Genomic DNA, 25265 nt, shown 5'->3' with positions numbered 1-25265 from the left:
CTTTCTTACCGCTGTATAATGTAGAAGTATAAAAAGCCGTGGGGGCTGACCGGTTTTGAAGGTGGTAGAACCCTTTGTGGTTCGACTCCGGCGGCACCACCGCCACACCTATTTCTGCCTATTAACAGCAGTGTTAAGCGCTGCTGTGTTCTGGTTTGAAGGGTGTGGTAAGGGAGACATACTTTTCAAAAGCGTTCCAGCTTAGTCCTCAGCGGAAGCGGCGCATCTGTGACCGACCTCAGGTAGGAATATCTAATCCTATCTGGGGTTGATTACAGATGTCCATGGGCGGCAGTAGCCACTTACCATCAGATGGACAGCATGTTCGTATGCTACTACGCGTATGCACATAGGGTTCTAGAAATGGCAAACCAAAGTGGGCTTTTAAAAGGATTGAGGCGAGTTTATACTAATGGGTAACTAATTTATTTTTACCTTTTTACGTTTGTAATGTGAAACTAGTATAGCTCGACTGGAATGGTAAAACAACGCTTCTATTTCTGGCGTGAAGCAGATTTGCTCTTCCGTGTGGGCGCGGATGCTGCTTGACTTTCAAATGAGGAGTCCTCTGGAATAGCAATGCATCAGTGATGGACTTCGGATAAAACCTGTTCTATATGGAATATAACACATCCATAATACTTCTGACGTAACTAAAAAGTTTATTTAGAAGCTGTATTTCTGGTAGATTTCGCATAAAATTATTTTTTAATTTGTCAAGTGCTTACTTACTCGTACGTACTCGTAGTAAGTAGTCACCAAATACTATTAAAAAAATCAGTTTACGATTTATTACATAAATAAAAATTAAATCAGCTTCGTATTCTGCGTGTTATGTAAAATAAACCTTTATCCTTACAGACCTGGAACCCTTACTCTTGTGTAAATAATTTATTTACGTCCCAAAAATTTCACCCTTATATTAAAATCACGTGTATCAAGGAAAATTGTTAAAACAGGAAATCATGCGTCAAATCTGCTTAATTGAATTAAAAAACAATCTTGATCATCTCGGCTCATGTGGTTAATTAACGAATTATAATTAGCTACTGAAATTAGAAGAGTTCCGATTTGTGAGTGATTGGGCGAAAAGTGAATTAACTGATTTTAATGGTGAACAAAAATTTTGTAAGGAGATCTACATATTCGTGATGTTATCACTATTATGTTGCCAGGGTACCATATCATTGTTTTAATGACTGCCAATGATAGTGACTTTTTATGATATAGAGTAAAAAACTGCAAGTCACTTTTACCCTCACTGTATCTACATTTTAATCAACCCTACTTAAGATTACATTCCTACTGGAGGTCAGCTACAGGTGACGAGTAAGTTGGAACTCCTTGGGTTACTGTGTGGCCCTGTGCAACAAGAAGACAGCAGCGCTTAATACGGCTGATATTAGACAGAAATAGGTGTAGGGGTGGTGCCTCCGAATTCACACCACAAATGGTTCTGCCGCTATAATGAGACCGGTGTGTCACCGCAGCGCAGACGACAACCAGCATTGAAGCGTTTTCTTTATATTTATCAAAGGTGGCCCATTTATACAATACAATACAATATAAAAATGCTTTATTGTACACCAAAGAATACATGAAAAATATACATAAACAATGAACGGTACAACAGGCGGTCTTATCACTTAAAAGCGATCTCTTCCAGACAACCATAGAGTTGTTGAAAGAAAACAATATAGAAGCAAGAAATACAGGTAGGGGTGTACAAATGTAATACATACCGACTCGAAAATTATCTTTACACATATCAGCAGCTAGTGTAGAAGGTGAAGAAAGTAAGGGATAGAAATAGTGATTATATTGTGCGTTTAAATAGTTTGATCGTTTCAATCCAACCAACAAACAATAATAATAAATGTTTGACTTGGAAATAATTGTTTGCGAAATTCCAAATTCCTATTCCAAAATGATCGATATCAAACAAACGAATTCCAAGCCTGTTTCGCACTTCGGTTAACACATAAAATGGCGGATAAACATTTTGTACGAGTTATGTCGAACCGTAACGTGTATAACTTCGTCAGGTGGAAACTTTGTGACCGTAGATTAGGTTACACAATAGACTCCTAAATTTTTATTTTAAATAAATTCATGTTTCCAAATTTTGATATTTTAATAATTATTATTTTCCTTGTTGTGTTATGTCGTTATTGATCAAAAATGAGATAGATAAATATTATAAAAATAAAGCCCGACCAGTTAAAAATAATCAAGGAAAAGAAAAAAGAAGTAACGTATGTAGTCTATGTCACTTAGTCACTATGTCACATTTAGACGAATCCATCGACAACTTATAATATGTTGAAATCGTGTCAAGCCTTTTTGGTTGCAGGAGTTGTTAAAAAATAAGACATACATAGATACGCTCAAAAAACTTTACCCCTTGCAGTCGAGTAAAAAGCCACCTCAATACATACGATCTTTTACTGAATATCATTATTGTATAAACTTTGTGCATCTTTATCAATTTTCGAAAAAAGTTATTCTAATAACAGACAAAAAGTAGACTCCTAAACTGTTACACAATAGACTGAATATTGGTAATATCTAGCGGTATAATAATATTAAGTTATACGCTGCACTTGTGAACATAATTACGTGTTGGAACCAATCTGCGTCGAGTTCTGATGATTATACGGTAATAGTACCTACCGTATACCGTAAACATATGGTAATTACCAACAGGGCCTTTGCCGGTCCTATATCGATACCTTAATTCGCTAATCAGCCAACTTCACTTTTTGTCTAAATGATTGTTTTTGTTTATTTTGATTTCGTTCAACGCCATTTACTATGAAAATAAATAAAAGAAATCACGCACTGCCCTGTCGATCTCCGCCCAGGCGAGTTTGTATCACCTCACCACACCACACCGTCACACCACATACCACCGTCCTTCCCGGGGTCGCTAGCCGGGCGGTTCGAGCTCCCACTCTTGCCGCCCGCAACCCCGAAAGCCCCTTTTAGTCGCCTCTTACGACAGGCAGGGGATACCGTAGCTTCTGGTCCCGGAACTACAGGGACAATGTATTGATGATCTAAAGTTTTTCCAGCTTAAGTACCTACCCATTTATATGTCTAATTCTTTGTCACACCCTGAAAATCAAATCCCTCAGCGTTTCTAGTTCTAGTAGTTGAATTTTTTTTAATTATAGGAGACACAGACTACAATTTTAAGAACTCGATTTTTTTAATAATATCTAGTTGTTAGGACTCTATTTGTATTCTTTATCAATGTTTGCGGCATTAACGTTAATGTAATAACATTCACGCTTCTGTAAATCACAGATAAACAATAAACTTCTAGACATTTATGTCGAATCCATTTCGTATATTACGAACATCACCTGCTGTTATATTAAATTTATCTAAAGTAATTAAACAGCTCAAGTGTGTGCTAGTTTGAATAAAATTGATAAAATAATCTCGTACATCCAAAAAATGGGGGTATTAATAAAATTTAAAAAACGTAAATGCGTGTATTTCCACGACCCGCGTGACAGAGGGAAAAGTAGGTTCCAGGTTTGGTCCCCGCCCAGATATTTAAATGATAAATTCAGATTTTCATTGTGAATTTAGGAATTTGTGTATTCGTCTGTTTGTGTGTGTCCAATTGTCCATGGCACCCACACACATAAAAATCCTACTGTAGACCTGTAAGTGTAATAAGCGTTATTTATTTCCCGTCCTAGATATAGGTAAGCGTAATACGCAGACATTCACATTTTGAGGTAGATATCTAAGGATATTATCGTTTACATTTATTCGAAAGCATATTCGGGATCGTATGAAAAACGGCTAAACTATCCTTCGTAACCGTAGCAATGACATAGCTTTACGACTCATGAATTCCCGATATGATTCTTTATACGCTTTAGAAATCGTAACTTTAAATTGCTATTGGCATATGGTGTTCATGTTCTATGGAAAACGGATCAACGGATTTCCACCGTTTGAAAGGTATACTTTGCTGTTCCGTGAAAGGTTTTGTCACAAGTTTTAAGGGCGATTTTCTATTATGCGTGTTTACGTTATCACGCGTGCCACTTGCAACCCATCGTTTCATGGATACGTTTTCTGCAATACGTGCCACGCGTTCGGTGGTCGTAAAGTGATTGCAGCTCGTTTATGTGTGCGCATGAGACACGCGTGAAGGAATAAACTCGCGTGACAGGAAAGAGGCGTTGATACTTACATATTACTAGCTGACCCGGCAAACGTTGTGCTGTCATATAAATTGTTATCACATTTATTATTATACCTTACTGCGTTAGTTGAACATTATAAAAATCAATAAAATTAAAATTAATTTAAAACCTTTCACTCGAAAAAATAATGCTGGCCACATATTTAATTGGCTATAACGCTGTATTCGTGATTTAAAAAAGAAAACAAAAGGGTATTATGGCGGGAAACGGCAGATGTCAAGGACGATGTTTGTGGAGGTCTTGGAATTAATTAAAAATAGCTATCTGGATTCAAGTCTTTCATTGGAGTAAAACAAAGTAAAAAAAAATATTAAGGGTGAACAACCCTTATCACTTAGGGTTATGAAAAATAAATAATAGCCGATTCTCAGACCTACTGAATATGCATATAAAATTTGGTGAAAATTGGTACAGCCGTTTCGCCGGAGTACGGTAACTAACATTGTGACACGAGAATATTATATATAAGATATACAGTGCGTTTGTGATTTAATTAAAGTAAACTTCTCAAGATTTAGAAAGGCTCGGACCAGTAGCTATAGGCGGAATCTCTATATCGTACCTCTTAATCCACCACATTACTGTTAAATCATAAGGCTCTTTAGCTCTTCTCGAAACCTTTCAGAAATAGCAAGACAATTGTTCACCGACATCCGACTTATTATAAGAATACCTCTTATTCGCAGACCTTTTCAACAAATATAACTTCTGCCTCGGGAGATTACAATCAACTGTATACTACAAGCTCAAATGGAGATCTTGCGTCCCTCTATGTATTCACACATTTATAATTTTATCCCTGTAACCTTGTTCCGCATTACACACAATAACGTTTTGCGGTAAGCTGCACATTTCACACACTTGCTCTAGGTCATTAGATTTTATAGTTCAAATGCAATCGTTATACCGAAGCTATCGGCGCTCCATGTAATGTTTGTGGGTATTTAAGCGCGTAGATCGGTACCAAATGTTTGTTAGTCGATAGAAATTATTATAAGATGGCTTCATTAGGAAGACTTATGTCGGAACTAGCTCCTTAACCGGAGCTAAGTCTCTTACTTATTCGAGCCGTTTCAACTTAGTCTTCAAGGGTAGCAACGCAACAGTGGCCAACCTCAGTTAGGAATCTAATCTTATCTGGGTTTAATTGCATATATCCGTTGGCGGCATTAGCAACTTACCATCAGTTGGAATGCAAGCGATTGCTGCCTTTAAAATGTTCTTCTGATTCTGAATTTCTTCTGATAGCGTTTTATGTTTAATATAAAACTTTTTGTGATTGTAAACCTTTTCTACTTCTATAAAACTTATAACAAGCAGAAGTTTTCCGTGATGGATTTTTAAAATAGAGATGTTTCTGTTTACAAAGAAAAGTTATTTTATAAGTGGTACTCGCTTTATATTTTTGCAAAAATATTCTTAGTACTTATGGATGCTACTATTGTAATACCTAATACGACTTTTATAAGTCAAATTACCTAATTGTATGTAAAATGACGTAGATTCTATATACAGTGAAACTTGGTTAAGTGGGACCTGGATAAGTGAGAAACCTCCATAACTGGAACTCATGCTGAGGTCCCAACACTTTGACACTGAATTACCTCTGTTAGTGGGACGAGGTAAACCTCTATATCTGGGATTTGTTCTTTCGATTTATCATCATAGTTACCTCTATAACTGAGACAGCGAGTAAATTTTATATGCATAAACCTCTGTAACTGAGATAACATTGTTTGTTTACTCATTCTTATTCTACCCACAAATTCCACACGTAATTCCAAGTACGTAAGTACAAATTTTGAGCTTCAATTACCTTCAGTTTTAGTTTCGCTTTACTATCATACAGATGTTTATTTGAAAAATGTCAAAACGAAAGCTACAATCGTTATCATTACCATGGAACCCTCTGTAAATGAGACAGATATTTATTTATACCTGTATATCTGAGACACTGGGTAAGTGGAATACCTCTATAAGTGAAACGACATTGCAGGTCCCTTGATGTCTCACTTAACCAGGTTTCACTGTACAAGTTAATATACATAAAGAGAGAAATATACAGAATATTGCTTTTATATGGAATTGTAGAAATTATACAATCCTTCATTGCAGAACGCAACCTGAATTTAATGGTCGCAAAATGCAAAATAAATTGAAACTATCGCAACATCTGCAGCGTCAATAAATGTCGCTTTTTAGAGTTCCACAATCAGATAACTAAACCTAAGAGGTCCAGAGTTACAGTTATGAAATAATCTTTGATGAATTTCGACAAATTGGTATTATTTACATGTTTATAGCGTGAAATTTCAATTTTTATCACCTTACCTTACAAATTCAAAGTACGTTTCGAATTTTTTGAAGCGAAAGACACGAAATAGTGAAAACTTGCAATTAGCAAAACTAACCCTTTCCGTAGGTATATTTTAAACGGCGAAAATATTATAATCACTAATTAAGAAACACAGCAGGTTACATACAAATAAAATAGGTAAAAGATACTTATAGTGTGATAAAAAATGTGTTAAAAAAGTAAATCCTGGCGGCTCTATGTATGGCTCTAGGTATATGTTATTTGACATGCACTTACGCTTAACATCGTTTAAATCCTTCCAAAGAGCCTAGAGTCTAGAAAAATATTATTATTGAATACCTTCGAGCCATGAACGGAGAAAAAAAGCTAAAACGTTTTTCGTGTTACCATGTAGGGCGTGTAAGGGCCTTATCACACTCGCGTTTTCAAGCATGTAACCAGAAAAATGAGTACAGCGATTATGGCGCGACGGCATCGCGCCATGCCCGTGGCGGGATCGGGACGAGACGATGAAGAATACAATCACATGAGTACAATATAACTAAACAAAATACATTACATGTATATTATTGTATATCGGCGGTAACAATTCGCTTTTCTCGATACAATCGGTCGTTCTATATAAAATGTCAAGATATTAAGAATTAAAAAAAAATGCTAGAGGTCTCAGACCTGACCCTAAAACGATACATATTGGTGAACGCATCGCCGACGCGTAACATGCACTTCAAAAACCTTTTCATGTCGGTTTAAAACAACTGCAAATAGAACACAAAAAATCTACAAACTCGCACTTTTAATGCCATTCTAGTTTTACATTATTATTAACTCTTTATTAACCATGTTAAAAACAGTGTGGTGCAAAAGGCGGACTTAATGCTAAATAGCATTTTCTCCCAGTCAACCTTAGGAATGTGCAGAAAAATTAAAGGCGGTACAACTATACTACTTTCGTGCTACTATTAGAGAGTTAGGCCAACGCGACCCACTAAATCCCTCACTTTTAATGGAACCCCTTGCCTAGCAGTAGTAGTGAAGGTAGTACCCTTTTGTGATTCGACTCCGGCGGCACCACCGCCACACCTATTTGTACCTCATAACAGCAGTGTTAAGCGCTGCTATGTTCTGGTTTGAAGGGTGTGATAAGAGAGACATACTTTTCCAAGGCGTTCCAACTTAGTCCTCAGGGGTATCGGCGTATCTGTGACTGTGACTGTGGGGTTGATTACGGATGTCCATGGGCGACAGTAGACATGTACCATCAGGTGGACTGCATGCTCGTCTGCTACTGCTATATTATAAAAAAGGACAGTAATTGGTTGAAGACAAGTATTAAAATTAAACCGAGAACTGTTAACGACGAACACGATTTGCGAAAGTGACGCAACATAGTACAGTCGGTACACGACACGACATAACACGATACTCCACTTAACTCTCCCTGTGAAGTGTTTTGTCGCGAGTTTTTGCTTGTTTGGCCGTCTTGTGACTAAAGCCTACTTTGTAAGCTAAACTAAGTTATGTAGCTACATTAACGAGTAGAAAAAACTTTTTGTGTGTTTTTCTGTGTTTAATAAATTTACCATTCCTTGTAAAAGTACAAGGAATGGTAAATTTATTTAAAGTATAATGATACTTTTTACATCTGTAATATAGCACAGGGTTTTTTCCTGAAAACTAAAGTGTTGCAACTCTTGAGGATCAATGTAGTCGTTTTATAAAAATGTAAGTTAAACGTGGTAACCCTTTGTGATTCCACTCTGAAAACACCACCGCCACACTTATGTCAGCCTTATAACAGCGGTGAGCGCTGCTATGTTCCGATTTAATATCTTTTTAATATCTCATCTTCTGACGACCCGCGTGGCGGAGCTGTCACCATACCGGTCTGACGAGCAAAGGGTTCCGGATTCGATCCCCGGCCAGACAGATATTTGAATGATGTTTTTTTGATGAATTTAGATATCTGTTCTGGGTCTGGGTGTTTGTGTCTTCGTCTATGTGTGTGTCCATGGCACCCACGATACAGGGAATCCTAGTGTGGAGCTATGAGTATAGAAAGCGTTTATTTGCTAATTTTGTTCCTTCTCACACATGCACTGATTATGACGTCATAATTTTACGACTTTTTCGTAGTTGGCTTTTAACTTTACCAGAAAGACTTGCTTTTAAACCCCATCTACCCCCTGGAGTAATGTCAATGCTCTCTTTATACCAAGAGATTTACATATACGGGTATTATATTTTACCACTCGCTTCGTACTAGACTTGGCAATCTCGTCGTCTTTTATTTTTTCGTCATATTTTACTCATAAGTATCATGTGATTTATTGTATATGTGTTTAAAATGTTCCCTTTTAGGGTTACGTGGTTATAGGTGCCTTTTATTAAAAAGAAGTTTATTTACGAATCAATATTTGAGAATATAAAGTCATATATAAAATTCTCGTGTCACAATGTTAGTTACCGTACTCCTCCGAAACGACTTTACCGATTTTCACCAAATTTGATATGCATATTCAGTAGGTCTGAGAATCGGCTACTATCTATTTTTCATACCCCTAAGTGATAAGGGTTGTTCACCCTTAACATTTTTTATTTATATGGCAACACAACGTTTGCCGGGTCAGCTAGTAATGTCATAAAATACTCCCCTCCTACGTCAATATCACGAAAATTTAATATAGTAATAAGCATTTAATAGTTAAATACGGAACCCTAATGATAGTATATAAAGTCGTATTTAAAGTGTCTTCCACTAACTCTATTTATAGGATACAAAACTCTCAAAAACATAAAAGAAACGCCTTTAACGAAAAACGAAAAAAATTTATTTTAATATTAGTCATTTTGAACTTATTTTTTTTTCTGATAAATGAATGTTCACATTAAATACGCAATTCAATACGCATTTTATTTCTGTCATACTTTATCATACGCAGCCGTGCTTATTAATTTTCGTTTCAATTGTACTACACTCGTATGAGAGCGAATTTATGACTTTATCCTCGCAGTTGAAGGGTCAAAGTGATATTAATTATAATAATATGGTATAAGTCAGTTCAAATGTAAAAATAAAATAAAACCAATATGAAAGTACTTATATTACTACTACTACTGATATTTTAAAAGTAAGTTCCTTCACTGATATACCTATAATATGGCTACTTATTCCAACGATGACCATAAAAGAGTTTCGGAGACAACTAAAGTAATTTGAAATGCGGTCTTATCGACCAATCATCCATCTTTCTCCTAAATATTGCAACAATGTAAACAATTGACTGTAATACTTATCGCTGTAAAGACGTCTCTTGTCTTCTAACTAGCCAGATATTTTAATAAAATATTCAGTTTCAAGTTCCGATAAATTTGCAAGGTTATGCATAATTTATAAGGTTCCCTTATTTATCGGTCGAGATTACAAAAACTTTGGTAACTCGGGCCTAAATGTCCCATATTTGAAATTTGGATCATCCGATTGACCGCTGGATGGAGGCAGTGACCTGTTAAGTCCCATGTCCAAGGTAATATAGATCTGGCGTACTGAAATATGATATGGGGTCAGTATTTGGGTTAATTATTTAGTAACCGAAGGGTTACCTTTCCAATAATATGTAAGTATACCATAAGTGACATATTTAAGCACCTAAAAATAAATCGGAATTTTAATACATGCAAATTTTATTCCGAAATTGTATATTTCGGAATATAAGTATTTTAAGTGAATTTTACAAGTGGACCTTCATTGTAGAATCCCAAATTATAAGAAAAATCGAAAAATGCTGTAAAGAATTACGAGGCCAATTTTGATAAAAGCTAAAACTACAAATTCTTAAAAACGTATTTTCCTACCCGGGAATCAAACGAGTTCATTTTGAAAAGAACACACTTGTATTATTCTATCATCGGATAGTTTCGCTTTTAAGGATCAACTATAAAATCTAAATCGCCTAATTTCGAACTGTGGTATCTATTTGTTAATAACGAAACGATAACTATCAAAACAATATATTTAATCATTATAACATAGATTAGTAAAGATACTTCGCCGCCTTGAAATTGCATGAAGCCACAAACGGCTTATTAGTAAGTTCTTTTTTTGAATTATTGACAAATAAAAACATTTTTAGAGAAAATTTACGAATAAATAACTAATGCTGCATAATTTATATAATAAATAAATAATTATGTCAAATATTTTAGGGACATTTTAGAACGGAGACGTGGCAAAACTTTTTTACTCAACTATTTCAGTTGTCAAAACTCGTTACGTTTTCTTGTTAGGAGTGAGTCATCTTTACTAATCTATGCATTATAATGACAAAGTAGAAAATATAATGAAACCGACATCTGTGACACCAGACATACTCTTGACCGGTTAAGCGTCACGCATTCCTTCCAGACAGATACCTGAGACGTCATACAGACTAAAGACACACCAAAGTTGTTATAGAACTCCGGAACTATCGGATATCCGAAATAAAAATATCCGAAACGAACCGAATCGGATGTAAAAGTTTCGGATACGGACGGAGTCTAAATGAAAAACGGACGCAAGCGCCGCTTGTGTTTATGCATAAATAAATTCGTTTATGCGTTTATGCATAAATAAACAAGTCGTTATTACCTTTCTGTGTTTTCTTTACTTTTACAATTCTTTCAAAATCTATTATACGTAACTGAACTATCCAAAACTATAGGCTATATCCGTAACCGTAACTAAAGCTGATATAACATTTTTCATGTATCCGTATCCACATCCGAACATTCATAGTATGCATAACATCCCTAGTCCAGATCCGAAATTTCCTATCCCATCCCTAGTAAGGATAGAAAGCGCATTACATTCAACTTCCAAAGACAATACGGTTTCCATCATATCCAAATCCGGTTGCAATATTTTCAACAATTTATCCGACTCACATCATTGTATGGCATCAGACAGACCTCGAAATTGGAATTCATCACCATTCATATGCGACATTTCTAGCGAAAAATTTCATATGGACTGGAATCTAGGTAACTTTGTCATAAATCAAAAGTTATTATTAAAAAGTGATGGTGACTCAGTATCTTAACTTATTGTAAAGTTTTTTTCAATTGCGTAGCTCTAGCATTGCTTCTGGGCGGGGTATTCACCCTACTGACGGGAAACCATGTTTTTTGTTGACGAGGAGGAAATCTTTTAAAGGTATCCAGTGCCGTGGGGCCAACACGGGGTTAAGTCGCACTAAACCGCCCATCATTATCAAGCACCTCCAACGCTAATTGGTAGATACTCTTTAATGCCCAACTCATGTCCCTAGCCAATTCTTAATAACATCCGGGACCGATGGCTTTACTTGCCATCCAAAACAGAAAAGTTGCTAGTACCCTGAAGAAAGAAAGAAAGAAAACTACCCTGACTGAATGACGACTCTCATGTTAGAGCGGGCGCCATACCACTTTAAAACGCAGTGGGTTTAGGGTTCGATCCTCTGTGGGAAAGATAGCTTAAAAATTTAGATTTCTTTTCTGGGTGTAGCGACTTCCCGCTACTCGTCAAGAGATGGCGCTGCTGAATCACGCTGTCGAAGTTTTCTAAACATCTTGGATATATACAAGCTCCGAACTGAGACTGATGGAGCACGGCCGCTCCCGGGGCATGGTCACCTAGCCCGGCGGGAGATCTCCCTTTGCCAAACTGGGTCTCGGTGTTTTGTGTATTTAACTTTGTGTGTTTCAAATTTTCAAACTATCATTAAAGTATTTGAATTATGGGCCATCACTAAATATATAATTATCATAAAATACTTATGCAGATTGCTCATTTGCATTCATTGCATTGCATTGCGTGGTCGATCAACATCATTATCATTACCACTTCATTATCATATTCATATACCGACAATAGAAGGGTTGATCAAGCTTAATGATTTAAACTATGCGACTCAATATGAGAAACAAAGGAAGGTCTCTAGCTTTATAGATAGAAATGAACTTAGGTGCTTATGAAGCCTCCTTAATTTAAGACGATTGGCAAGTGCCTATTTTAATAGTAATTTAAAGTTAATATAAGCGAATTTGTGTTATATAGGTTTGTTTTTTATAATAAAGGAGTAGCAGGCGAGCATACAGTCCACCTGATGGTAAGTGGCTACTGCCGCCCATGGACATCTGTAATCAACCCCAGATAGGATTAGATATTCCTACCTGAGGTCGGCTACAGATGCTCTGCTACCCCTGAGGACTAAGCTGGAACGCCTCGGAAAAGTCTGTCTCCCTTACCACACCCTTCAAACCGGAACACAGCAGCGCCTAACACTACTGTTATTAGGTAGAAATAGGTGTGGTGATGGTGCCGCCGGAGTCGAACCACAAAGGGGTCTACCACCTTCTCCCCTGAGGTCTGATAACAATTGCCCGATATAGGTCTCACATATTTAACCCCTGTCAATTCATTTTTGTCTTTTCATGTTGAGCACTAAGTCAGACTCATAAGGGTTTTGGTACATAGTTTATCGCGTTGGAAAAGTGCGTATTGGTACACTTTTTAAAATAATTCAAATTATATTAAGATCATTTTAAAACGAGCTTGGTATTTCGTACTTTTTTCAGAAAACCCTTTAATTCTATTCCAATGGGGTTTATACTATACAAATTCTATAATCATGGGGTGCATAAATAAAAGGGTGTAGTAGGGCGTCCTATATATTGGAATTAAAGTGACATCACCAATCTAATCATGCGTTTTTTTAACTAAACGATTATACAAAATTCCATCCTAATTAGCTACCGGTTGGTAGGCGAAATTTAACTTGCAAGATTTGACCCTCACATGCATCTAACACGTTAAATATATACTTGTAAAAAGACAGAGCCAATATCCTAAGATTTCTATTTGTTTCAGATACCCGAAAGCAAAATGTGAAGACGACCATGGAAGCCGAGTGCGACAACTGTAGCGTGTACACGGACCTGAACGCCAGCTTGTATGCAAACTTTACCAAGAATGCCACCATTAACAAGTTTTATTTCTATCAGGTGTGTAACTCTTTTATTTTTACTTTATCCATACTTTTGCTTCTATATTTTCCTCTCTGTTCCTATTTATCAGATAATATGTAATATAAGTAGTTAAATTCAATATTTATGTATATTTCTTATAACCTAAGTAGCATGTGAACATGCAGTCCACTTGACGGTAAGTCATGACTGCCGGCCGTGGACATCTATAATCAATCCCAGATAAGATTCCAAGTGTGACCAGAGGTTGCTACTGAGGACTAAGTTGCAACGCCTGGAATAAGTTGTCTCTTTTATCGCATCCTTCAAACTTAAACGCACCATCACTTCACACAGCGCGTTATTAGATAGAAACAGAAGACCGGAGATGAATCCCAAAACTTTACGATCAATTAAAGTTTATTTATTTATTTATTTTATTATACCTTAACTAACACTGGTATAAAAGGCAGACTTAATGCTAAAAGCATGCTTGCATAAATCATGCTACCTTTAGGCTAAGTTTACCACGTCCAGTACCTACTTATACACTCAACATACACCTAAAATAGTTCTTACATCCAATATCCAATAATCTAGTGAAATGTAGTAAAAATTGCATCAGGAAAATGGACTTTGTGAAGGCGAGGTTGATAACAATTTTATGACTGAATCATTGACACTTAACCTATCACTCAGTATTAACTCCGCTAGTAAAACCTAACATCACCACAGCTTCTATATTCTCTGTTAATAAACTAAAAGTGACCATCAGGAGTGAATGAACAACTTCTATACATTTTAGATTGGGTGCTGCGTCACCATCAGTTGGTAGATTACAATCACAAGCCTTTAAAAATGAAAAGCGCGAAGCTGTAGACCACCACTTAAATGAATTTTTAACTTGTACACGGAAACCTATTTCAGAACATTTATTTATTCTTTCTGTATAAAAGTAGTATGTTTGTGTTAAATTTTAAAGGTGGTAGAATCCTCTGTAGTTTGACTATGGCGGCACCACTGCCACACCTATTTCTGCCTAATAACAGCAGTGTTAAGCGCTGCTATATTCTGGTATCAAGGGTATGGTAAGGAAGACATACTTGTCCAAGGCGTCCCAGCTTAGTCCTCAGGGGTAGCGGCGCATCTGTGGCCGACGTCACATAGGAATCCGATCTTACCTGCAGATGTCCATGGGCGGCAGTAGCCAGTTACCATCAGATGGACTGCATGCCATACATAAATTATATACCCGTATTACAAAAAAAGAAATCTAAGCCCTATTATACGTACCCTTTATTCCCTAGAGCTCCATAATTTATAACATTTTGACACCGTTCTAAAAACGCAATGTCTTGGCAGCCATTTGTTAAGTTTATCGAATCATGAAACCAATTTGCGCCAGAACCTTGTTCTGCAGGCAGCAGCTATTTACAATTAATTTTCTCCCTGGATGTACATTAGCGTGAAATTGCGAAATGTCCTTAAATAACGGTTATTATTTGAACCTTAATAGAACGATGAAGGAAGTAAGTTAAATTAATTTTGCTAACTTTTAAGTTGTCAGGATCTGCTATTTATGAGTTTAACTCATTGAATTCATGTATTGAATTATAAACCAGGCACATTTAGGTATTTTCTAGATGTTTGCCATTCGTGACCTAAGTCTAAACCTAAACTAGTATGATTTAATTGTTTACTACGAAAATATAGGTATTTTTCTGTTTGTCTCACATTATATACCGGTACTCTCCAGTACATTGCGTGGTAAAGAATAAGGTTGGACTTTCAAAATAACAAATATGCACATCGGGAACAATTACTTTTAATTCTACTGGTTTTATGTGACAGTTTGCGCGCATATTTTAAAATCACATTTCTCCTCATACGCCTGACCTGATTCAGATCTCTCTTTGGCTATATCAAATTCCTCATATTGTCAATTTTCAATCTTAAGCACGTAAAAAAATATTGTTTCTGTAGTCCCGGCACTAGAAAAAGGGCCTCCCCCTTACCTATCGTAAAAGGCGACTAAAAGGGGGCGTCCGGGGTTGCGGACGGCAAGAGTGGGAGCTCGAACCGTCCAGCAAGCTACTCCGGGATGGACAGCGGTGTGTGGCCGCATATGAAAAAGCGTTCCATCGGAAGATCTCGGAATTCTCGGAGTTCAAACGCTGAGGACGGCCACCGGGGGGTTTTAATGCGGTAAAAATCCCACATACCCCGGTGTCGCTTCCTACGTCGGGTACCTTTTGAAGGTTTCCCTCTCGTGAAAAAAGCATAGATAAATAATTAGTAGCAGTTAAACTTAATGATACGTATCCTAGAACATCATCATCATACTTCTTATTCTAAACGAGTACGTTAAACAATGACACTTATGAAGAGAGCGCTTGTAAAATCCAGCTAACGTATTGGTCTAGACCCGAGTAATCTCGTAGTAATTGCGCGGTGAGTGATGTTCGGGAGCAGATGATATCATATTTAACGGTTTAATAGCAGCTCCTAATTGTCTAGTCTAGTGGGCACGTAATTAAACAGACAATATTCTACGGGCCTAGTGGATTCATTGTACGGTTATATGCAATAAGCAGACAAGTAGACACTTGATACAGCCTATTGCTTGATACTGTTTGACCTGTGTATGTATTTTGCTATTATTTAAATTCAACTGTAAGTGTGCAATAAAGAGTATTATATCTACCTATCTATCTTTTATAGGCTCTTTGTGGTGCATATGTGATGTTTTTTTCATAACAAAATATAAGTAAGTAAGTAACTTTTTATGAGATTTTAGTAGCAAATGAGCTTGCTGTACTCGATGGTAAGTGACAACTGCGAACCATGGATATCTATAATCAATTCCAGATAAGATTAGTCGTACCTGAAACCAGCTAGAGGCGTTGCCATCCCTTAGGACTTAGGTGCAATGACTCGGATAAGTATTTTTTTATATAATATAGGAGTAGCGGACGAGAACGCCCATGGAGATCCGTAATTATCCCCAGATAGAATTAGATATGACCTACCTGAGGTCAGCCACAGATACCCCTGAAGACTAAGCTGGAACGCCTCGGATAAGTATGTTTTCTTCATCACACCCTTCAAACCAGACCACAGAAGCGCTTAGCAGCACAGCAGCACTCGTCGTCGTCGTCGTCGAACCACAAAGGGTTCTACCACCATCAGACAGTCATCAGATAAAATAATAAAGAATAAAATGAAACATACCATAAACGAAATAAAAAACACTTATATCGCTAAAAATCTTAACAAACGTACTATTAAAGAGCCTGAATTTTAATAAGGTTCTCATGTGAAACGACTGGTATCAGATTTACGATGCATCGTGCGTTAAAAGCATTTGACATAGGGATCAGCCCTAAAACGCTAAGGACCCTTTATTAGCTCATAATTTACAACTGCGAAGCTGTTAGAGGCACTTTGTTATTTAAATTCTTTGTACCCGACCTGAATTACAGGAGGATGAGGGCTCATTTAGGAATGAGCGACATTGATAAAATATCGATATTTAAAATATCACAAGCTATAAATAGTAATATAAGTATAGTGATATTTTAAATGTCCATAAATATGATATTATATTATAGGAAATAATAAATATAGAGCTAAATTTCAGATCAATCGGTTAACGGGAAGAGGTTAAATTTCAATTATTAAATTTGACCCAAACAAACAAACGGGGTGAGCTAAATAAAACCGTTTAAAAAATGTATTCATTCTATACACCCAATATACACATTTTTATACCTAATATGGGCTTTTTATAATGTATTTTTATATGTATACTTTTATATATTTAAGAATACATATTTTTATGTATTCTTAATTTACATTTGGACCCTATAATTGTATAATTTTGAAATAATGTTCAATATTTTATTAACTCATTATTTGTGAAAACAAAAAAATAGAATAATTATCTATGATTCGATACATAGATTTCTATGTCCAAGTAGCATTTTAAATCACAGACAATATGATATCGACATGGATATCGATACTTTTGACATTACAATCGATATTTCACTAATATCGATAAATCTCACCATTCCCTTCCAGGAGGATTGGACCGTAGCACATTGTGAGCGGATGTGGGTGGATTTATAGTATGCTTTTACGTAAAAACACTTCCCTCGGTAACCTATTACAATAATTTTACACGCAAATTGTTTTAAATTACCGTAAAGAGTATATTACGCGTATTACATTAGTTTATAGGGATATTACATTTATTTAGGTATTTATGTATTGTTCACTTCTTTTGGAATTGATTGTGATTTATTAACATAATAATTACTTAGCAAAATATCTATGCACATTCTCTACCGCTACCTCTGAGGACTTAGCTGGAACGCATCAGAAAAGTATGTATTCCTTACGGCACCCTTCAAACCAGAACACAGCAGCGTTTAACACTGCTGTTAAACGCTGCGAGGTGCAAATATGCGGTGGTGCCGCCGGAGTCGAACCACAAAGGGTTCTACCACTTTCAAGAAATAATATATAATTACTAATACTGAAATGTTTTCATCAACAGACAGCGCAACTGGCGGTGCTATGGGCATTGCTGGTCGCGATCGTGGCCGGCAACGCCACCGTCGTACTGGCGCTGCTGCTCACCAAGTCCAGAAAGAGTCGGATGAACTTCTTCATCATGCAACTGGCTATCGCTGGTAAGACGATGCACTTACGTTATATTTAATAGGACCTATAATATTGCTTCATTAATGTAACAGCATAATATTAAAGTAACCAGTATCCTTAGTATGAGATTTTACGTTTTTACAAAAAATACTGTTTTGGTTTTTGTTTACGTATTTGCCCATACATTTCCAATCAGCGCCCTTAGCTAATTGTATCAAAACTGATTGAAATCGTATGGGAAATACGTAAACAAAAACGAAAACAGTCATTTTTGTAAAAACGTAAAAACTCATACTAAGGGTACTGTACTTATTATAATTATTTTGTTTTATATTGTAGAGCCCTCAAGTTACTGTAAAGTTACTGTTACCGTAAATGAAATAGCTGTACTTGGATTACCGAGCCTTGCTAGTACTTTTTTAAAACGACGTTTTCTAAAGATGAATCCTAGCTATATAGATTTATCACCCCTGAAACCCCCAGCATAGTAAATTTCATGAAAATGAAATGTTCAACGAACCGTTTATAAGATTCAAATTATACATATACCAGAATGGCTCAATATTAGATATTAGATAGATCGATAGCCTAGTGGTTAGAAACTCGGCGTATCAATTTCCCGAGTATTTGTGTATTAGAAATTAATTATCACTTGCTTAATCTGTGAAGGAAATTATCGTGAAGAAACCTGCACTCCTAAGAGTTTTAAAGCATTGTTCTCGATGGTGTGAAGTCTACTAATCCACACTCCAACAGCGAGGTAGACTATGGCATAAACCATTCTCACTTTGAAAGGAGACCCGTGCCCAGCAGTGGGACAATATGGGTTAACCACGATCTTATTTTGAACCCCAGCATAGAAATAGAGTTATTTTCTCGGGCGGGAAACAATGGCGCCATTAGTTACACGTGACAGCCAACTATACGCGTTAGAGATTATGGTAATCAATTTGAAGGCGTGTCTGTCGTAAAGATGTATGCAGTGGATCCGTAATCCGATATGCAATGGCCGGAGTGAGCGTTATTGAAAGCATGTTGCTGTTAATTATGCGTTGTAACGTACGCTTCAATATAAACGAGTATTTTGTGTGTACAGTGTATATACATCGATTTAATTTTACTGACAGCATTATCATCGTCAATCTATTACTGTCTTACTGCTTGGTTCAGCTCCCTCAGAGTAAGAGAGGTCGCCGCCTTGCCCAAGTGTGAAATAATACACTTAAAACTCCTCTAAGAGCTTTTTTAGAACTTTCATGGGTATAGGATTTCTCGCGAAGTTTCACTGTATCAGGAAGTGATATTAAATTTGAATAAGTATGACTAAAAATCAGAGATGCATGCCGGGATTTCGATCATCAGACACTCTTTGAGAAACCAGATTCAACCGCGAGGGTAGTACAAAAATTACGTTCAAAGTATATATTTTGTTTTTACTCAGCAGTTGTCAAAATAACCCAAAAGTCCACGTTTCACGGTCCACGCTTAATGTTCGATTTTCGTATTAAAAATCAATAATATTTTGCTTTGACATAGGATATTACCGTGTGAATTACCCATATTTGTGCAGGAAATCCCTTCGTACTGCTAACACCTTAGTACGAATAATTTAGCTTAGCAGACATAGTTTAGCTGTTTAAAACTAGTTTGAATGATTATAAAATATAATGTACTACCAGATTTTACAGTATATTTTACCAAAATTACAAAGTTTACTACTTAAACAACGAAACTAGCTAACTTACTCCACTTAAACTGGAATTATGACTGCTCGCACGTTAAGTATAGTAATAATGTTCTCACTTGTGCCTACTGTTCGTACCTGAGTAAGCTCGCTCTATACTTTATAATTATTCTAAGGTATAGTCCGCGCCAAACTGCTAGTCCGCTCTAAAGTTGTTGCGAGCAGGTGTAGTCGTACAATTTGCTATGGCGACGCGATTCATTTTTACATTAAGAGCGGACTTTTTTTTTTTTGTCGAGGGGGAAACCTTCAAAAGGTACCCGACAACGTGGGAGCGACGCCGAGTTATGTGGGATTTTTACCGCACTAAAACCTCCCCGGTGGCCGTCCTCTGCGCTGCGTTGAGGGCTCCGGGATCTCCAAAGGAACGCAACCGGAGTATTCAGAGCGGACTAGCAGTTTTACACGGACTATACTCTCTTTATAATTATTCTGAGGTACCAGTGGATACTGCCCTATAAAGTCTTCCAGTAGAGAAGCATTGTGGTGTGTTGCATTAACTTAGTTTTATTGTTACAGATTTATGGGTAGGATTAATAAGCGTCCTTCCTGATTTGATACAGCGCATCACTATTTCATGGTTCGCGGGGTCGGTTGCCTGCAAGCTAATGAAGTATTTACAGGTAAGAATATAATACATTACTAAATACACATACCCAAATCTCATCTTAATAGTGGTAGAACTCTTTGTGGCTCGACTCCGGAGGTACTACCACTACACCTATTTCAGCGCTGCTCTGCTTTGGTTTGAAGGGTGGGGTAAGGGAGACATGCATAACCGAAGCGTTTCCACTTAGCCCTCAGGGCTAACAACGTATAAAGGTACAGATATGACCACAAATTGAACACTTAATCTATTCAGGGGGTAGATTGTGGTTAGATAGTGGGTGACCGACAAAAGCCACTTACTTTCACGTGAACCGCACGCTCGTTTGCTACTTAAAAATATTAATAAAAAACGTAAAAAGTTCTAACCTTAAGTATTTTCACGTGACGTACGTGTATTAAAATAACTTCAGCATCACATTTAAGATTTCAAAATATAAATGGACGTAAGAAAACAAAGCCTTAAATGGACGCGTCATCAGGTCGACGCGAATCTCGGTCGGAATTCGGCTGGCATTCTTACACAACGTACGTCCGTGAGGTAAATTCTCGGAATTAACTTTACTCGAGGGAAAAATAGAAACAATTCCGTTGCGAAAAAATCTTGAGCTTTTTTGCTAATGTAACAAAAGTCTGCGACAGAATGAGCTCATATTATGTTCTTAAATTTGATGTGCGCATGTGTGTGTCCGTGCGTGGGTGTGTGCATCAGTGAATCTATTACAAGTTTGTAAGATTTTTATTTCTTTACAATTAAATACTAACGTCATATTTACGATAACAATATACAAACAAAGCAAGATGACAATGTCTCAAATAGACGCGTCATCAGGTCGACGCGAATCTCGGTCGGAATTCAGCTGGCATTCTTACACATCGTACGGCCCTGAGGCAAATTCTCGAAATTAAGTTTACTCGAGAGAAAAATAGAAAAAATTCCGTTGCGAAAAAATCCTCAGCTTTTTGCTAATCTAATAAAAGTAGCAAGCTGATGTAATCACGTTTAAATTTAGAGCAATAAATGTGGTTAGGCTAATATCCTCGTGTAAATGATTTCTTGTATTCTACTACAAATTTTGTAATCTACCACAGCATACGCTGATGTTTTGTCCTTAGATTGTAATTGTGTGTGTATGCGTGTATATGCTTGTACATGTAAGTATACGTGCGTCTGTACAATCGTGCGTGTGTGCGTGCGTTTCATTTTTTTCTTACGATAATACGCCAACTTCACATTTACAATTTCAAAATATAAAACAACGCAAGAAGACAAAGCCCTAAATGGACGCGTCATCAGCTCACCGCGAATCTCAGTCGGAATTCGGCTGGCATTCTTACACAACGTACGGCCGTGAGGCAAATTCTCAGAATTAAGTTTACTCGAGGGAAAAATAGAAACAATTACGTTGCGAAAAGTCCTCAGCTTTTTTGCTAATCTAATAAAAGTAGCAAGCTGGTAACATGATTACGTTTAGATTTGGCGCGCTAAATGTGGTTACGGGTACGTTGGAATGCCTAATGTGCTCATGCAGACTTTAGAATGCTTTTAATATTACTACAGATTTTGTAATCTGCGACAGAATGTGATGAGGTTTTGTCGTTAGATTTGATGTATGGGTGTGTGCGTAAGTGCATGCGTGTGTATCTGTGTTTGTGCGTGTGTGTGCTTTAGCGGATTAGGGTTACTTCTATCGCAAATGATTATTCTTCTTTCAAGTACGCACAAGATAATTAATTAGTTATTCGTGTTCATGGATATTAGTAACTATTTCAAAATAAATGATGACTTTCGACGCCGTTTATTTCTGCTAATTTATGAGTCCAGTTTGAACGTTTCAGAAAAGGAAGTCCGCGTAATTACTATTGAAATATTTAGTAACTATGATTTTTACAAAAATACCGTGTAAACGACTGTCGGGCTACCGCGGGTCTGTTATATAGGTATAATTATATTGTATTACAAAATTGTTAACAATGCAATTTACAAATCTTTAACTACAGGATTCTTGAATAACACGTTCGTTTGCTAACCTCAGGAAGCACTGGCCTTAACCCAAAATCCTGATATACCTTACTAATCGACTTATGTTCTGTACCTTAGAATTTTGGCCTTTATCCGACGTTCGGCGAAAATCTCTATGTTCATGCAAAGAGCCAGACACGTTCGTAATTTAATATGGATACAAGTAAAAGCTTTCTGGCAAAGCTTGTTGTTCCTGATTTTCAATAGAACGTCTATGGAGATTATTTTTGTGTCAAAAACCTTTGCAGTCTTTGAAGGGTGGTAAAGTTAGCATGATCTAACCCGCGAGAGTTACCGCCACAACAGCTACCAACTTAAACTTGAAGAGTGGCAAAACATTGTGATGGTCTTCTCGGTTGCTATTTCAATGTTATACAAAATGCCGGGAATGTAAATCTCTAATCAACTAAAAAAAGATAGGAGTCATATCTAACATCGGCCCCAAAAGCATTGCTAGTTTTTAAGACAAAGTTGTAATGAGTCTTTACTTTAACCTTAAAATAAAATCAAAACAAAGCAGCTTTTAGTAAGCTGAAATATATGTGACGGAATAGTCAAACCACTTATGTTTCTACCATCTTCAATAGTATATAGGTATTATCTGGTAATATGAAGTTCAAATCTTACTTTTCCAATCGATTTCAAAAAGGATAGGTCCTCGATTTATGAAGTGTTTATATTTTTTCTTTGAACCTTACAATATAATAAAGGATCAAAAGGTCACCTAAATGCTAAAAACATTCTCCTCCAGTCAACCTTAAAGCAGTGTGTAATCAAACGAATATGTTACATCTCCGATATTTTCCCTTGCGTTTTCTTCCTGAAAGGAAGGGATTATATTCTCTGCAGACAATACATAAAAATATGCGGCCTTATATCTGCCGATTTTATATTGTATCTGAGTATATCAATTATTATTTTATTTTGAATTATAAAATAACTTTAAAATTGTGGTCGTAGTATTATGGTATTGATGAATGCGAATATACTCGTAGTCACTATACGTGCTATGTACATTCTGTAGCATCGGCAGTTTGCGCTGTATTGATGCATTTCGTTCAGTGCGTATAATGAAGCCTGTCGCTATCGGTCACGCGTGTATATCTGTCAATCACTCTCAGAATATGATTTAAACACCATTTAAGGTATATTGATATAAGTTTAATTAATGAATTCGTTATGTCAACGTATGGGCTATAATTTCTATCTAAATATTGTATTGGTTCACGTCTCAACCTATACTTATTTGTGGTCCTTCGAGCTGGATTTGAACCAGAACCTAGTCTAGTCTAGTGACACCGCCGGATACCGATATAGTTTATTTATTTTTATTTATGTTTATCTAAATGTTATATTGAATATTTATAATTAATAATATTTTCAAAATATTTTAGGGTGTAGTCACGTATTCTTCGACGTATGTGTTGGTGGCGCTCAGTGTGGACCGGTGTGACGCCATCACACATCCCATGAACTTCACTGGAAGTTGTAAGTATACAAATAAAACCGTAATAAATATAACACAAAATACAAAATACAATATAATTTGTAAACGAAGCGATAATAAAATAATTATTAAAAGTACCAGGTGACCAGGACGAAATATTGTTTGCTTGAGCATGAAAAGTGTACTGCAAAATGGTATGTATTTTGATGTACAAACAATGTGCGAAAACTATTAAAAAAATATGATAAAATAATATTGTGGGTATCATGGCTGTAAAATCGACCAGTTAACGTGAAAGTTTGACAACAGTGTTCGTTAGCTCTAAGTTTATATATTAAAGAAGAAGAACTTGTTATGATGATAAACGTGTACTCGAATTATTCTTCGTTCTTCATATTCGTTCGTTCGTTTCTTCGTTTTTCTTTGTCTTTGTGAGAGTATGTGATTTTTACGCGTGTATGTAAATTACTAACAATAACAAAGCCATAATGAAAGAACACGGCAAAAAATTTCGTGTAGTGTTACAATACTGCGTGTGTTGTTAAAATTTGAGAACGCACTTCGTTCTTTTTGATGCAATATGTTTATGTACATTACAACCGGATTGAACCAGTTTTTGTGCACAGGGCGTCGCGCGCGAGCACTCATCGTGGGCGCGTGGTTTGTCAGCTTCATGTTTTGCGTGCCGATGCTTTTTCTCTTCGACGAAGCAGACATTGAAGGTAATTTATCATTTCAAAAATAGTTTTATTTTCAAATATTGAGGACTCTCCTCTACCTTAAAATACCTAACCCTAAAATAGGTAGAAATACTTATATTATTGGCTGACCTCAGGAAGAACTAAAATGTTAGGGTTGATTGCTGATATCTGAGATGAACCAAATAATTATCGGTGTAACAACACACGATAACGATATTGCAAATTAGTTACACAACAACACTACTAAACTATAATAATAAAGTGTTTGTAACATAAAATTTGTCTCATTTTATGTTATCCAGGAACCCTACAATGCTGGTCGAGTATCAACGAAACGCAATGGCGAATATGGATGACGAGCGTGTTCGTGTCGCTGTTCGTGGCGCCCGCACTCACGATATCCGCGTGTTACGGCGTGATCGTGATCACGATACGCCAGAAGAGTAGGCGCGTGCTCGGCAAACGCGCTGCAGCGACCAGACAATGTAAGTTGACCATACTCGTTTTTGGAAGCGAAAGAACTGTAGATTACGTTATAAAATG

The 25265-nt window shown here is 36.6% G+C and overlaps 1 protein-coding gene across 1 annotated transcript in view; it reads left to right on the top strand.

Annotated features, from left to right (window-relative positions):
- The window catches only part of NGR-A30 (neuropeptide receptor A30), an 83245-nt gene that overhangs the window by 36881 nt on the left and 21099 nt on the right, over positions 1-25265 (top strand). The window contains exons 2-7 of the mRNA XM_073084778.1: positions 13439-13572; positions 18095-18230; positions 20465-20568; positions 23969-24062; positions 24648-24743; positions 25025-25207. Of these exons, the coding sequence (XP_072940879.1) occupies positions 13468-13572; positions 18095-18230; positions 20465-20568; positions 23969-24062; positions 24648-24743; positions 25025-25207 (718 nt within the window). The 5' untranslated portion in view covers positions 13439-13467. The remainder of the gene's footprint in view (positions 1-13438; positions 13573-18094; positions 18231-20464; positions 20569-23968; positions 24063-24647; positions 24744-25024; positions 25208-25265) is intronic.

Source organism: Epargyreus clarus, unplaced genomic scaffold, assembly GCF_041222505.1.
Source record: "Epargyreus clarus isolate Ecla_fem2 unplaced genomic scaffold, WU_Ecla_fem_2.2 ptg000021l, whole genome shotgun sequence".
NCBI classification, from domain to species: Eukaryota; Metazoa; Arthropoda; class Insecta; order Lepidoptera; family Hesperiidae; genus Epargyreus; species Epargyreus clarus.
The sequence above is the reverse complement of the archived record's forward strand: the minus strand, read 5'-3'. Positions and strand labels throughout refer to the sequence as shown.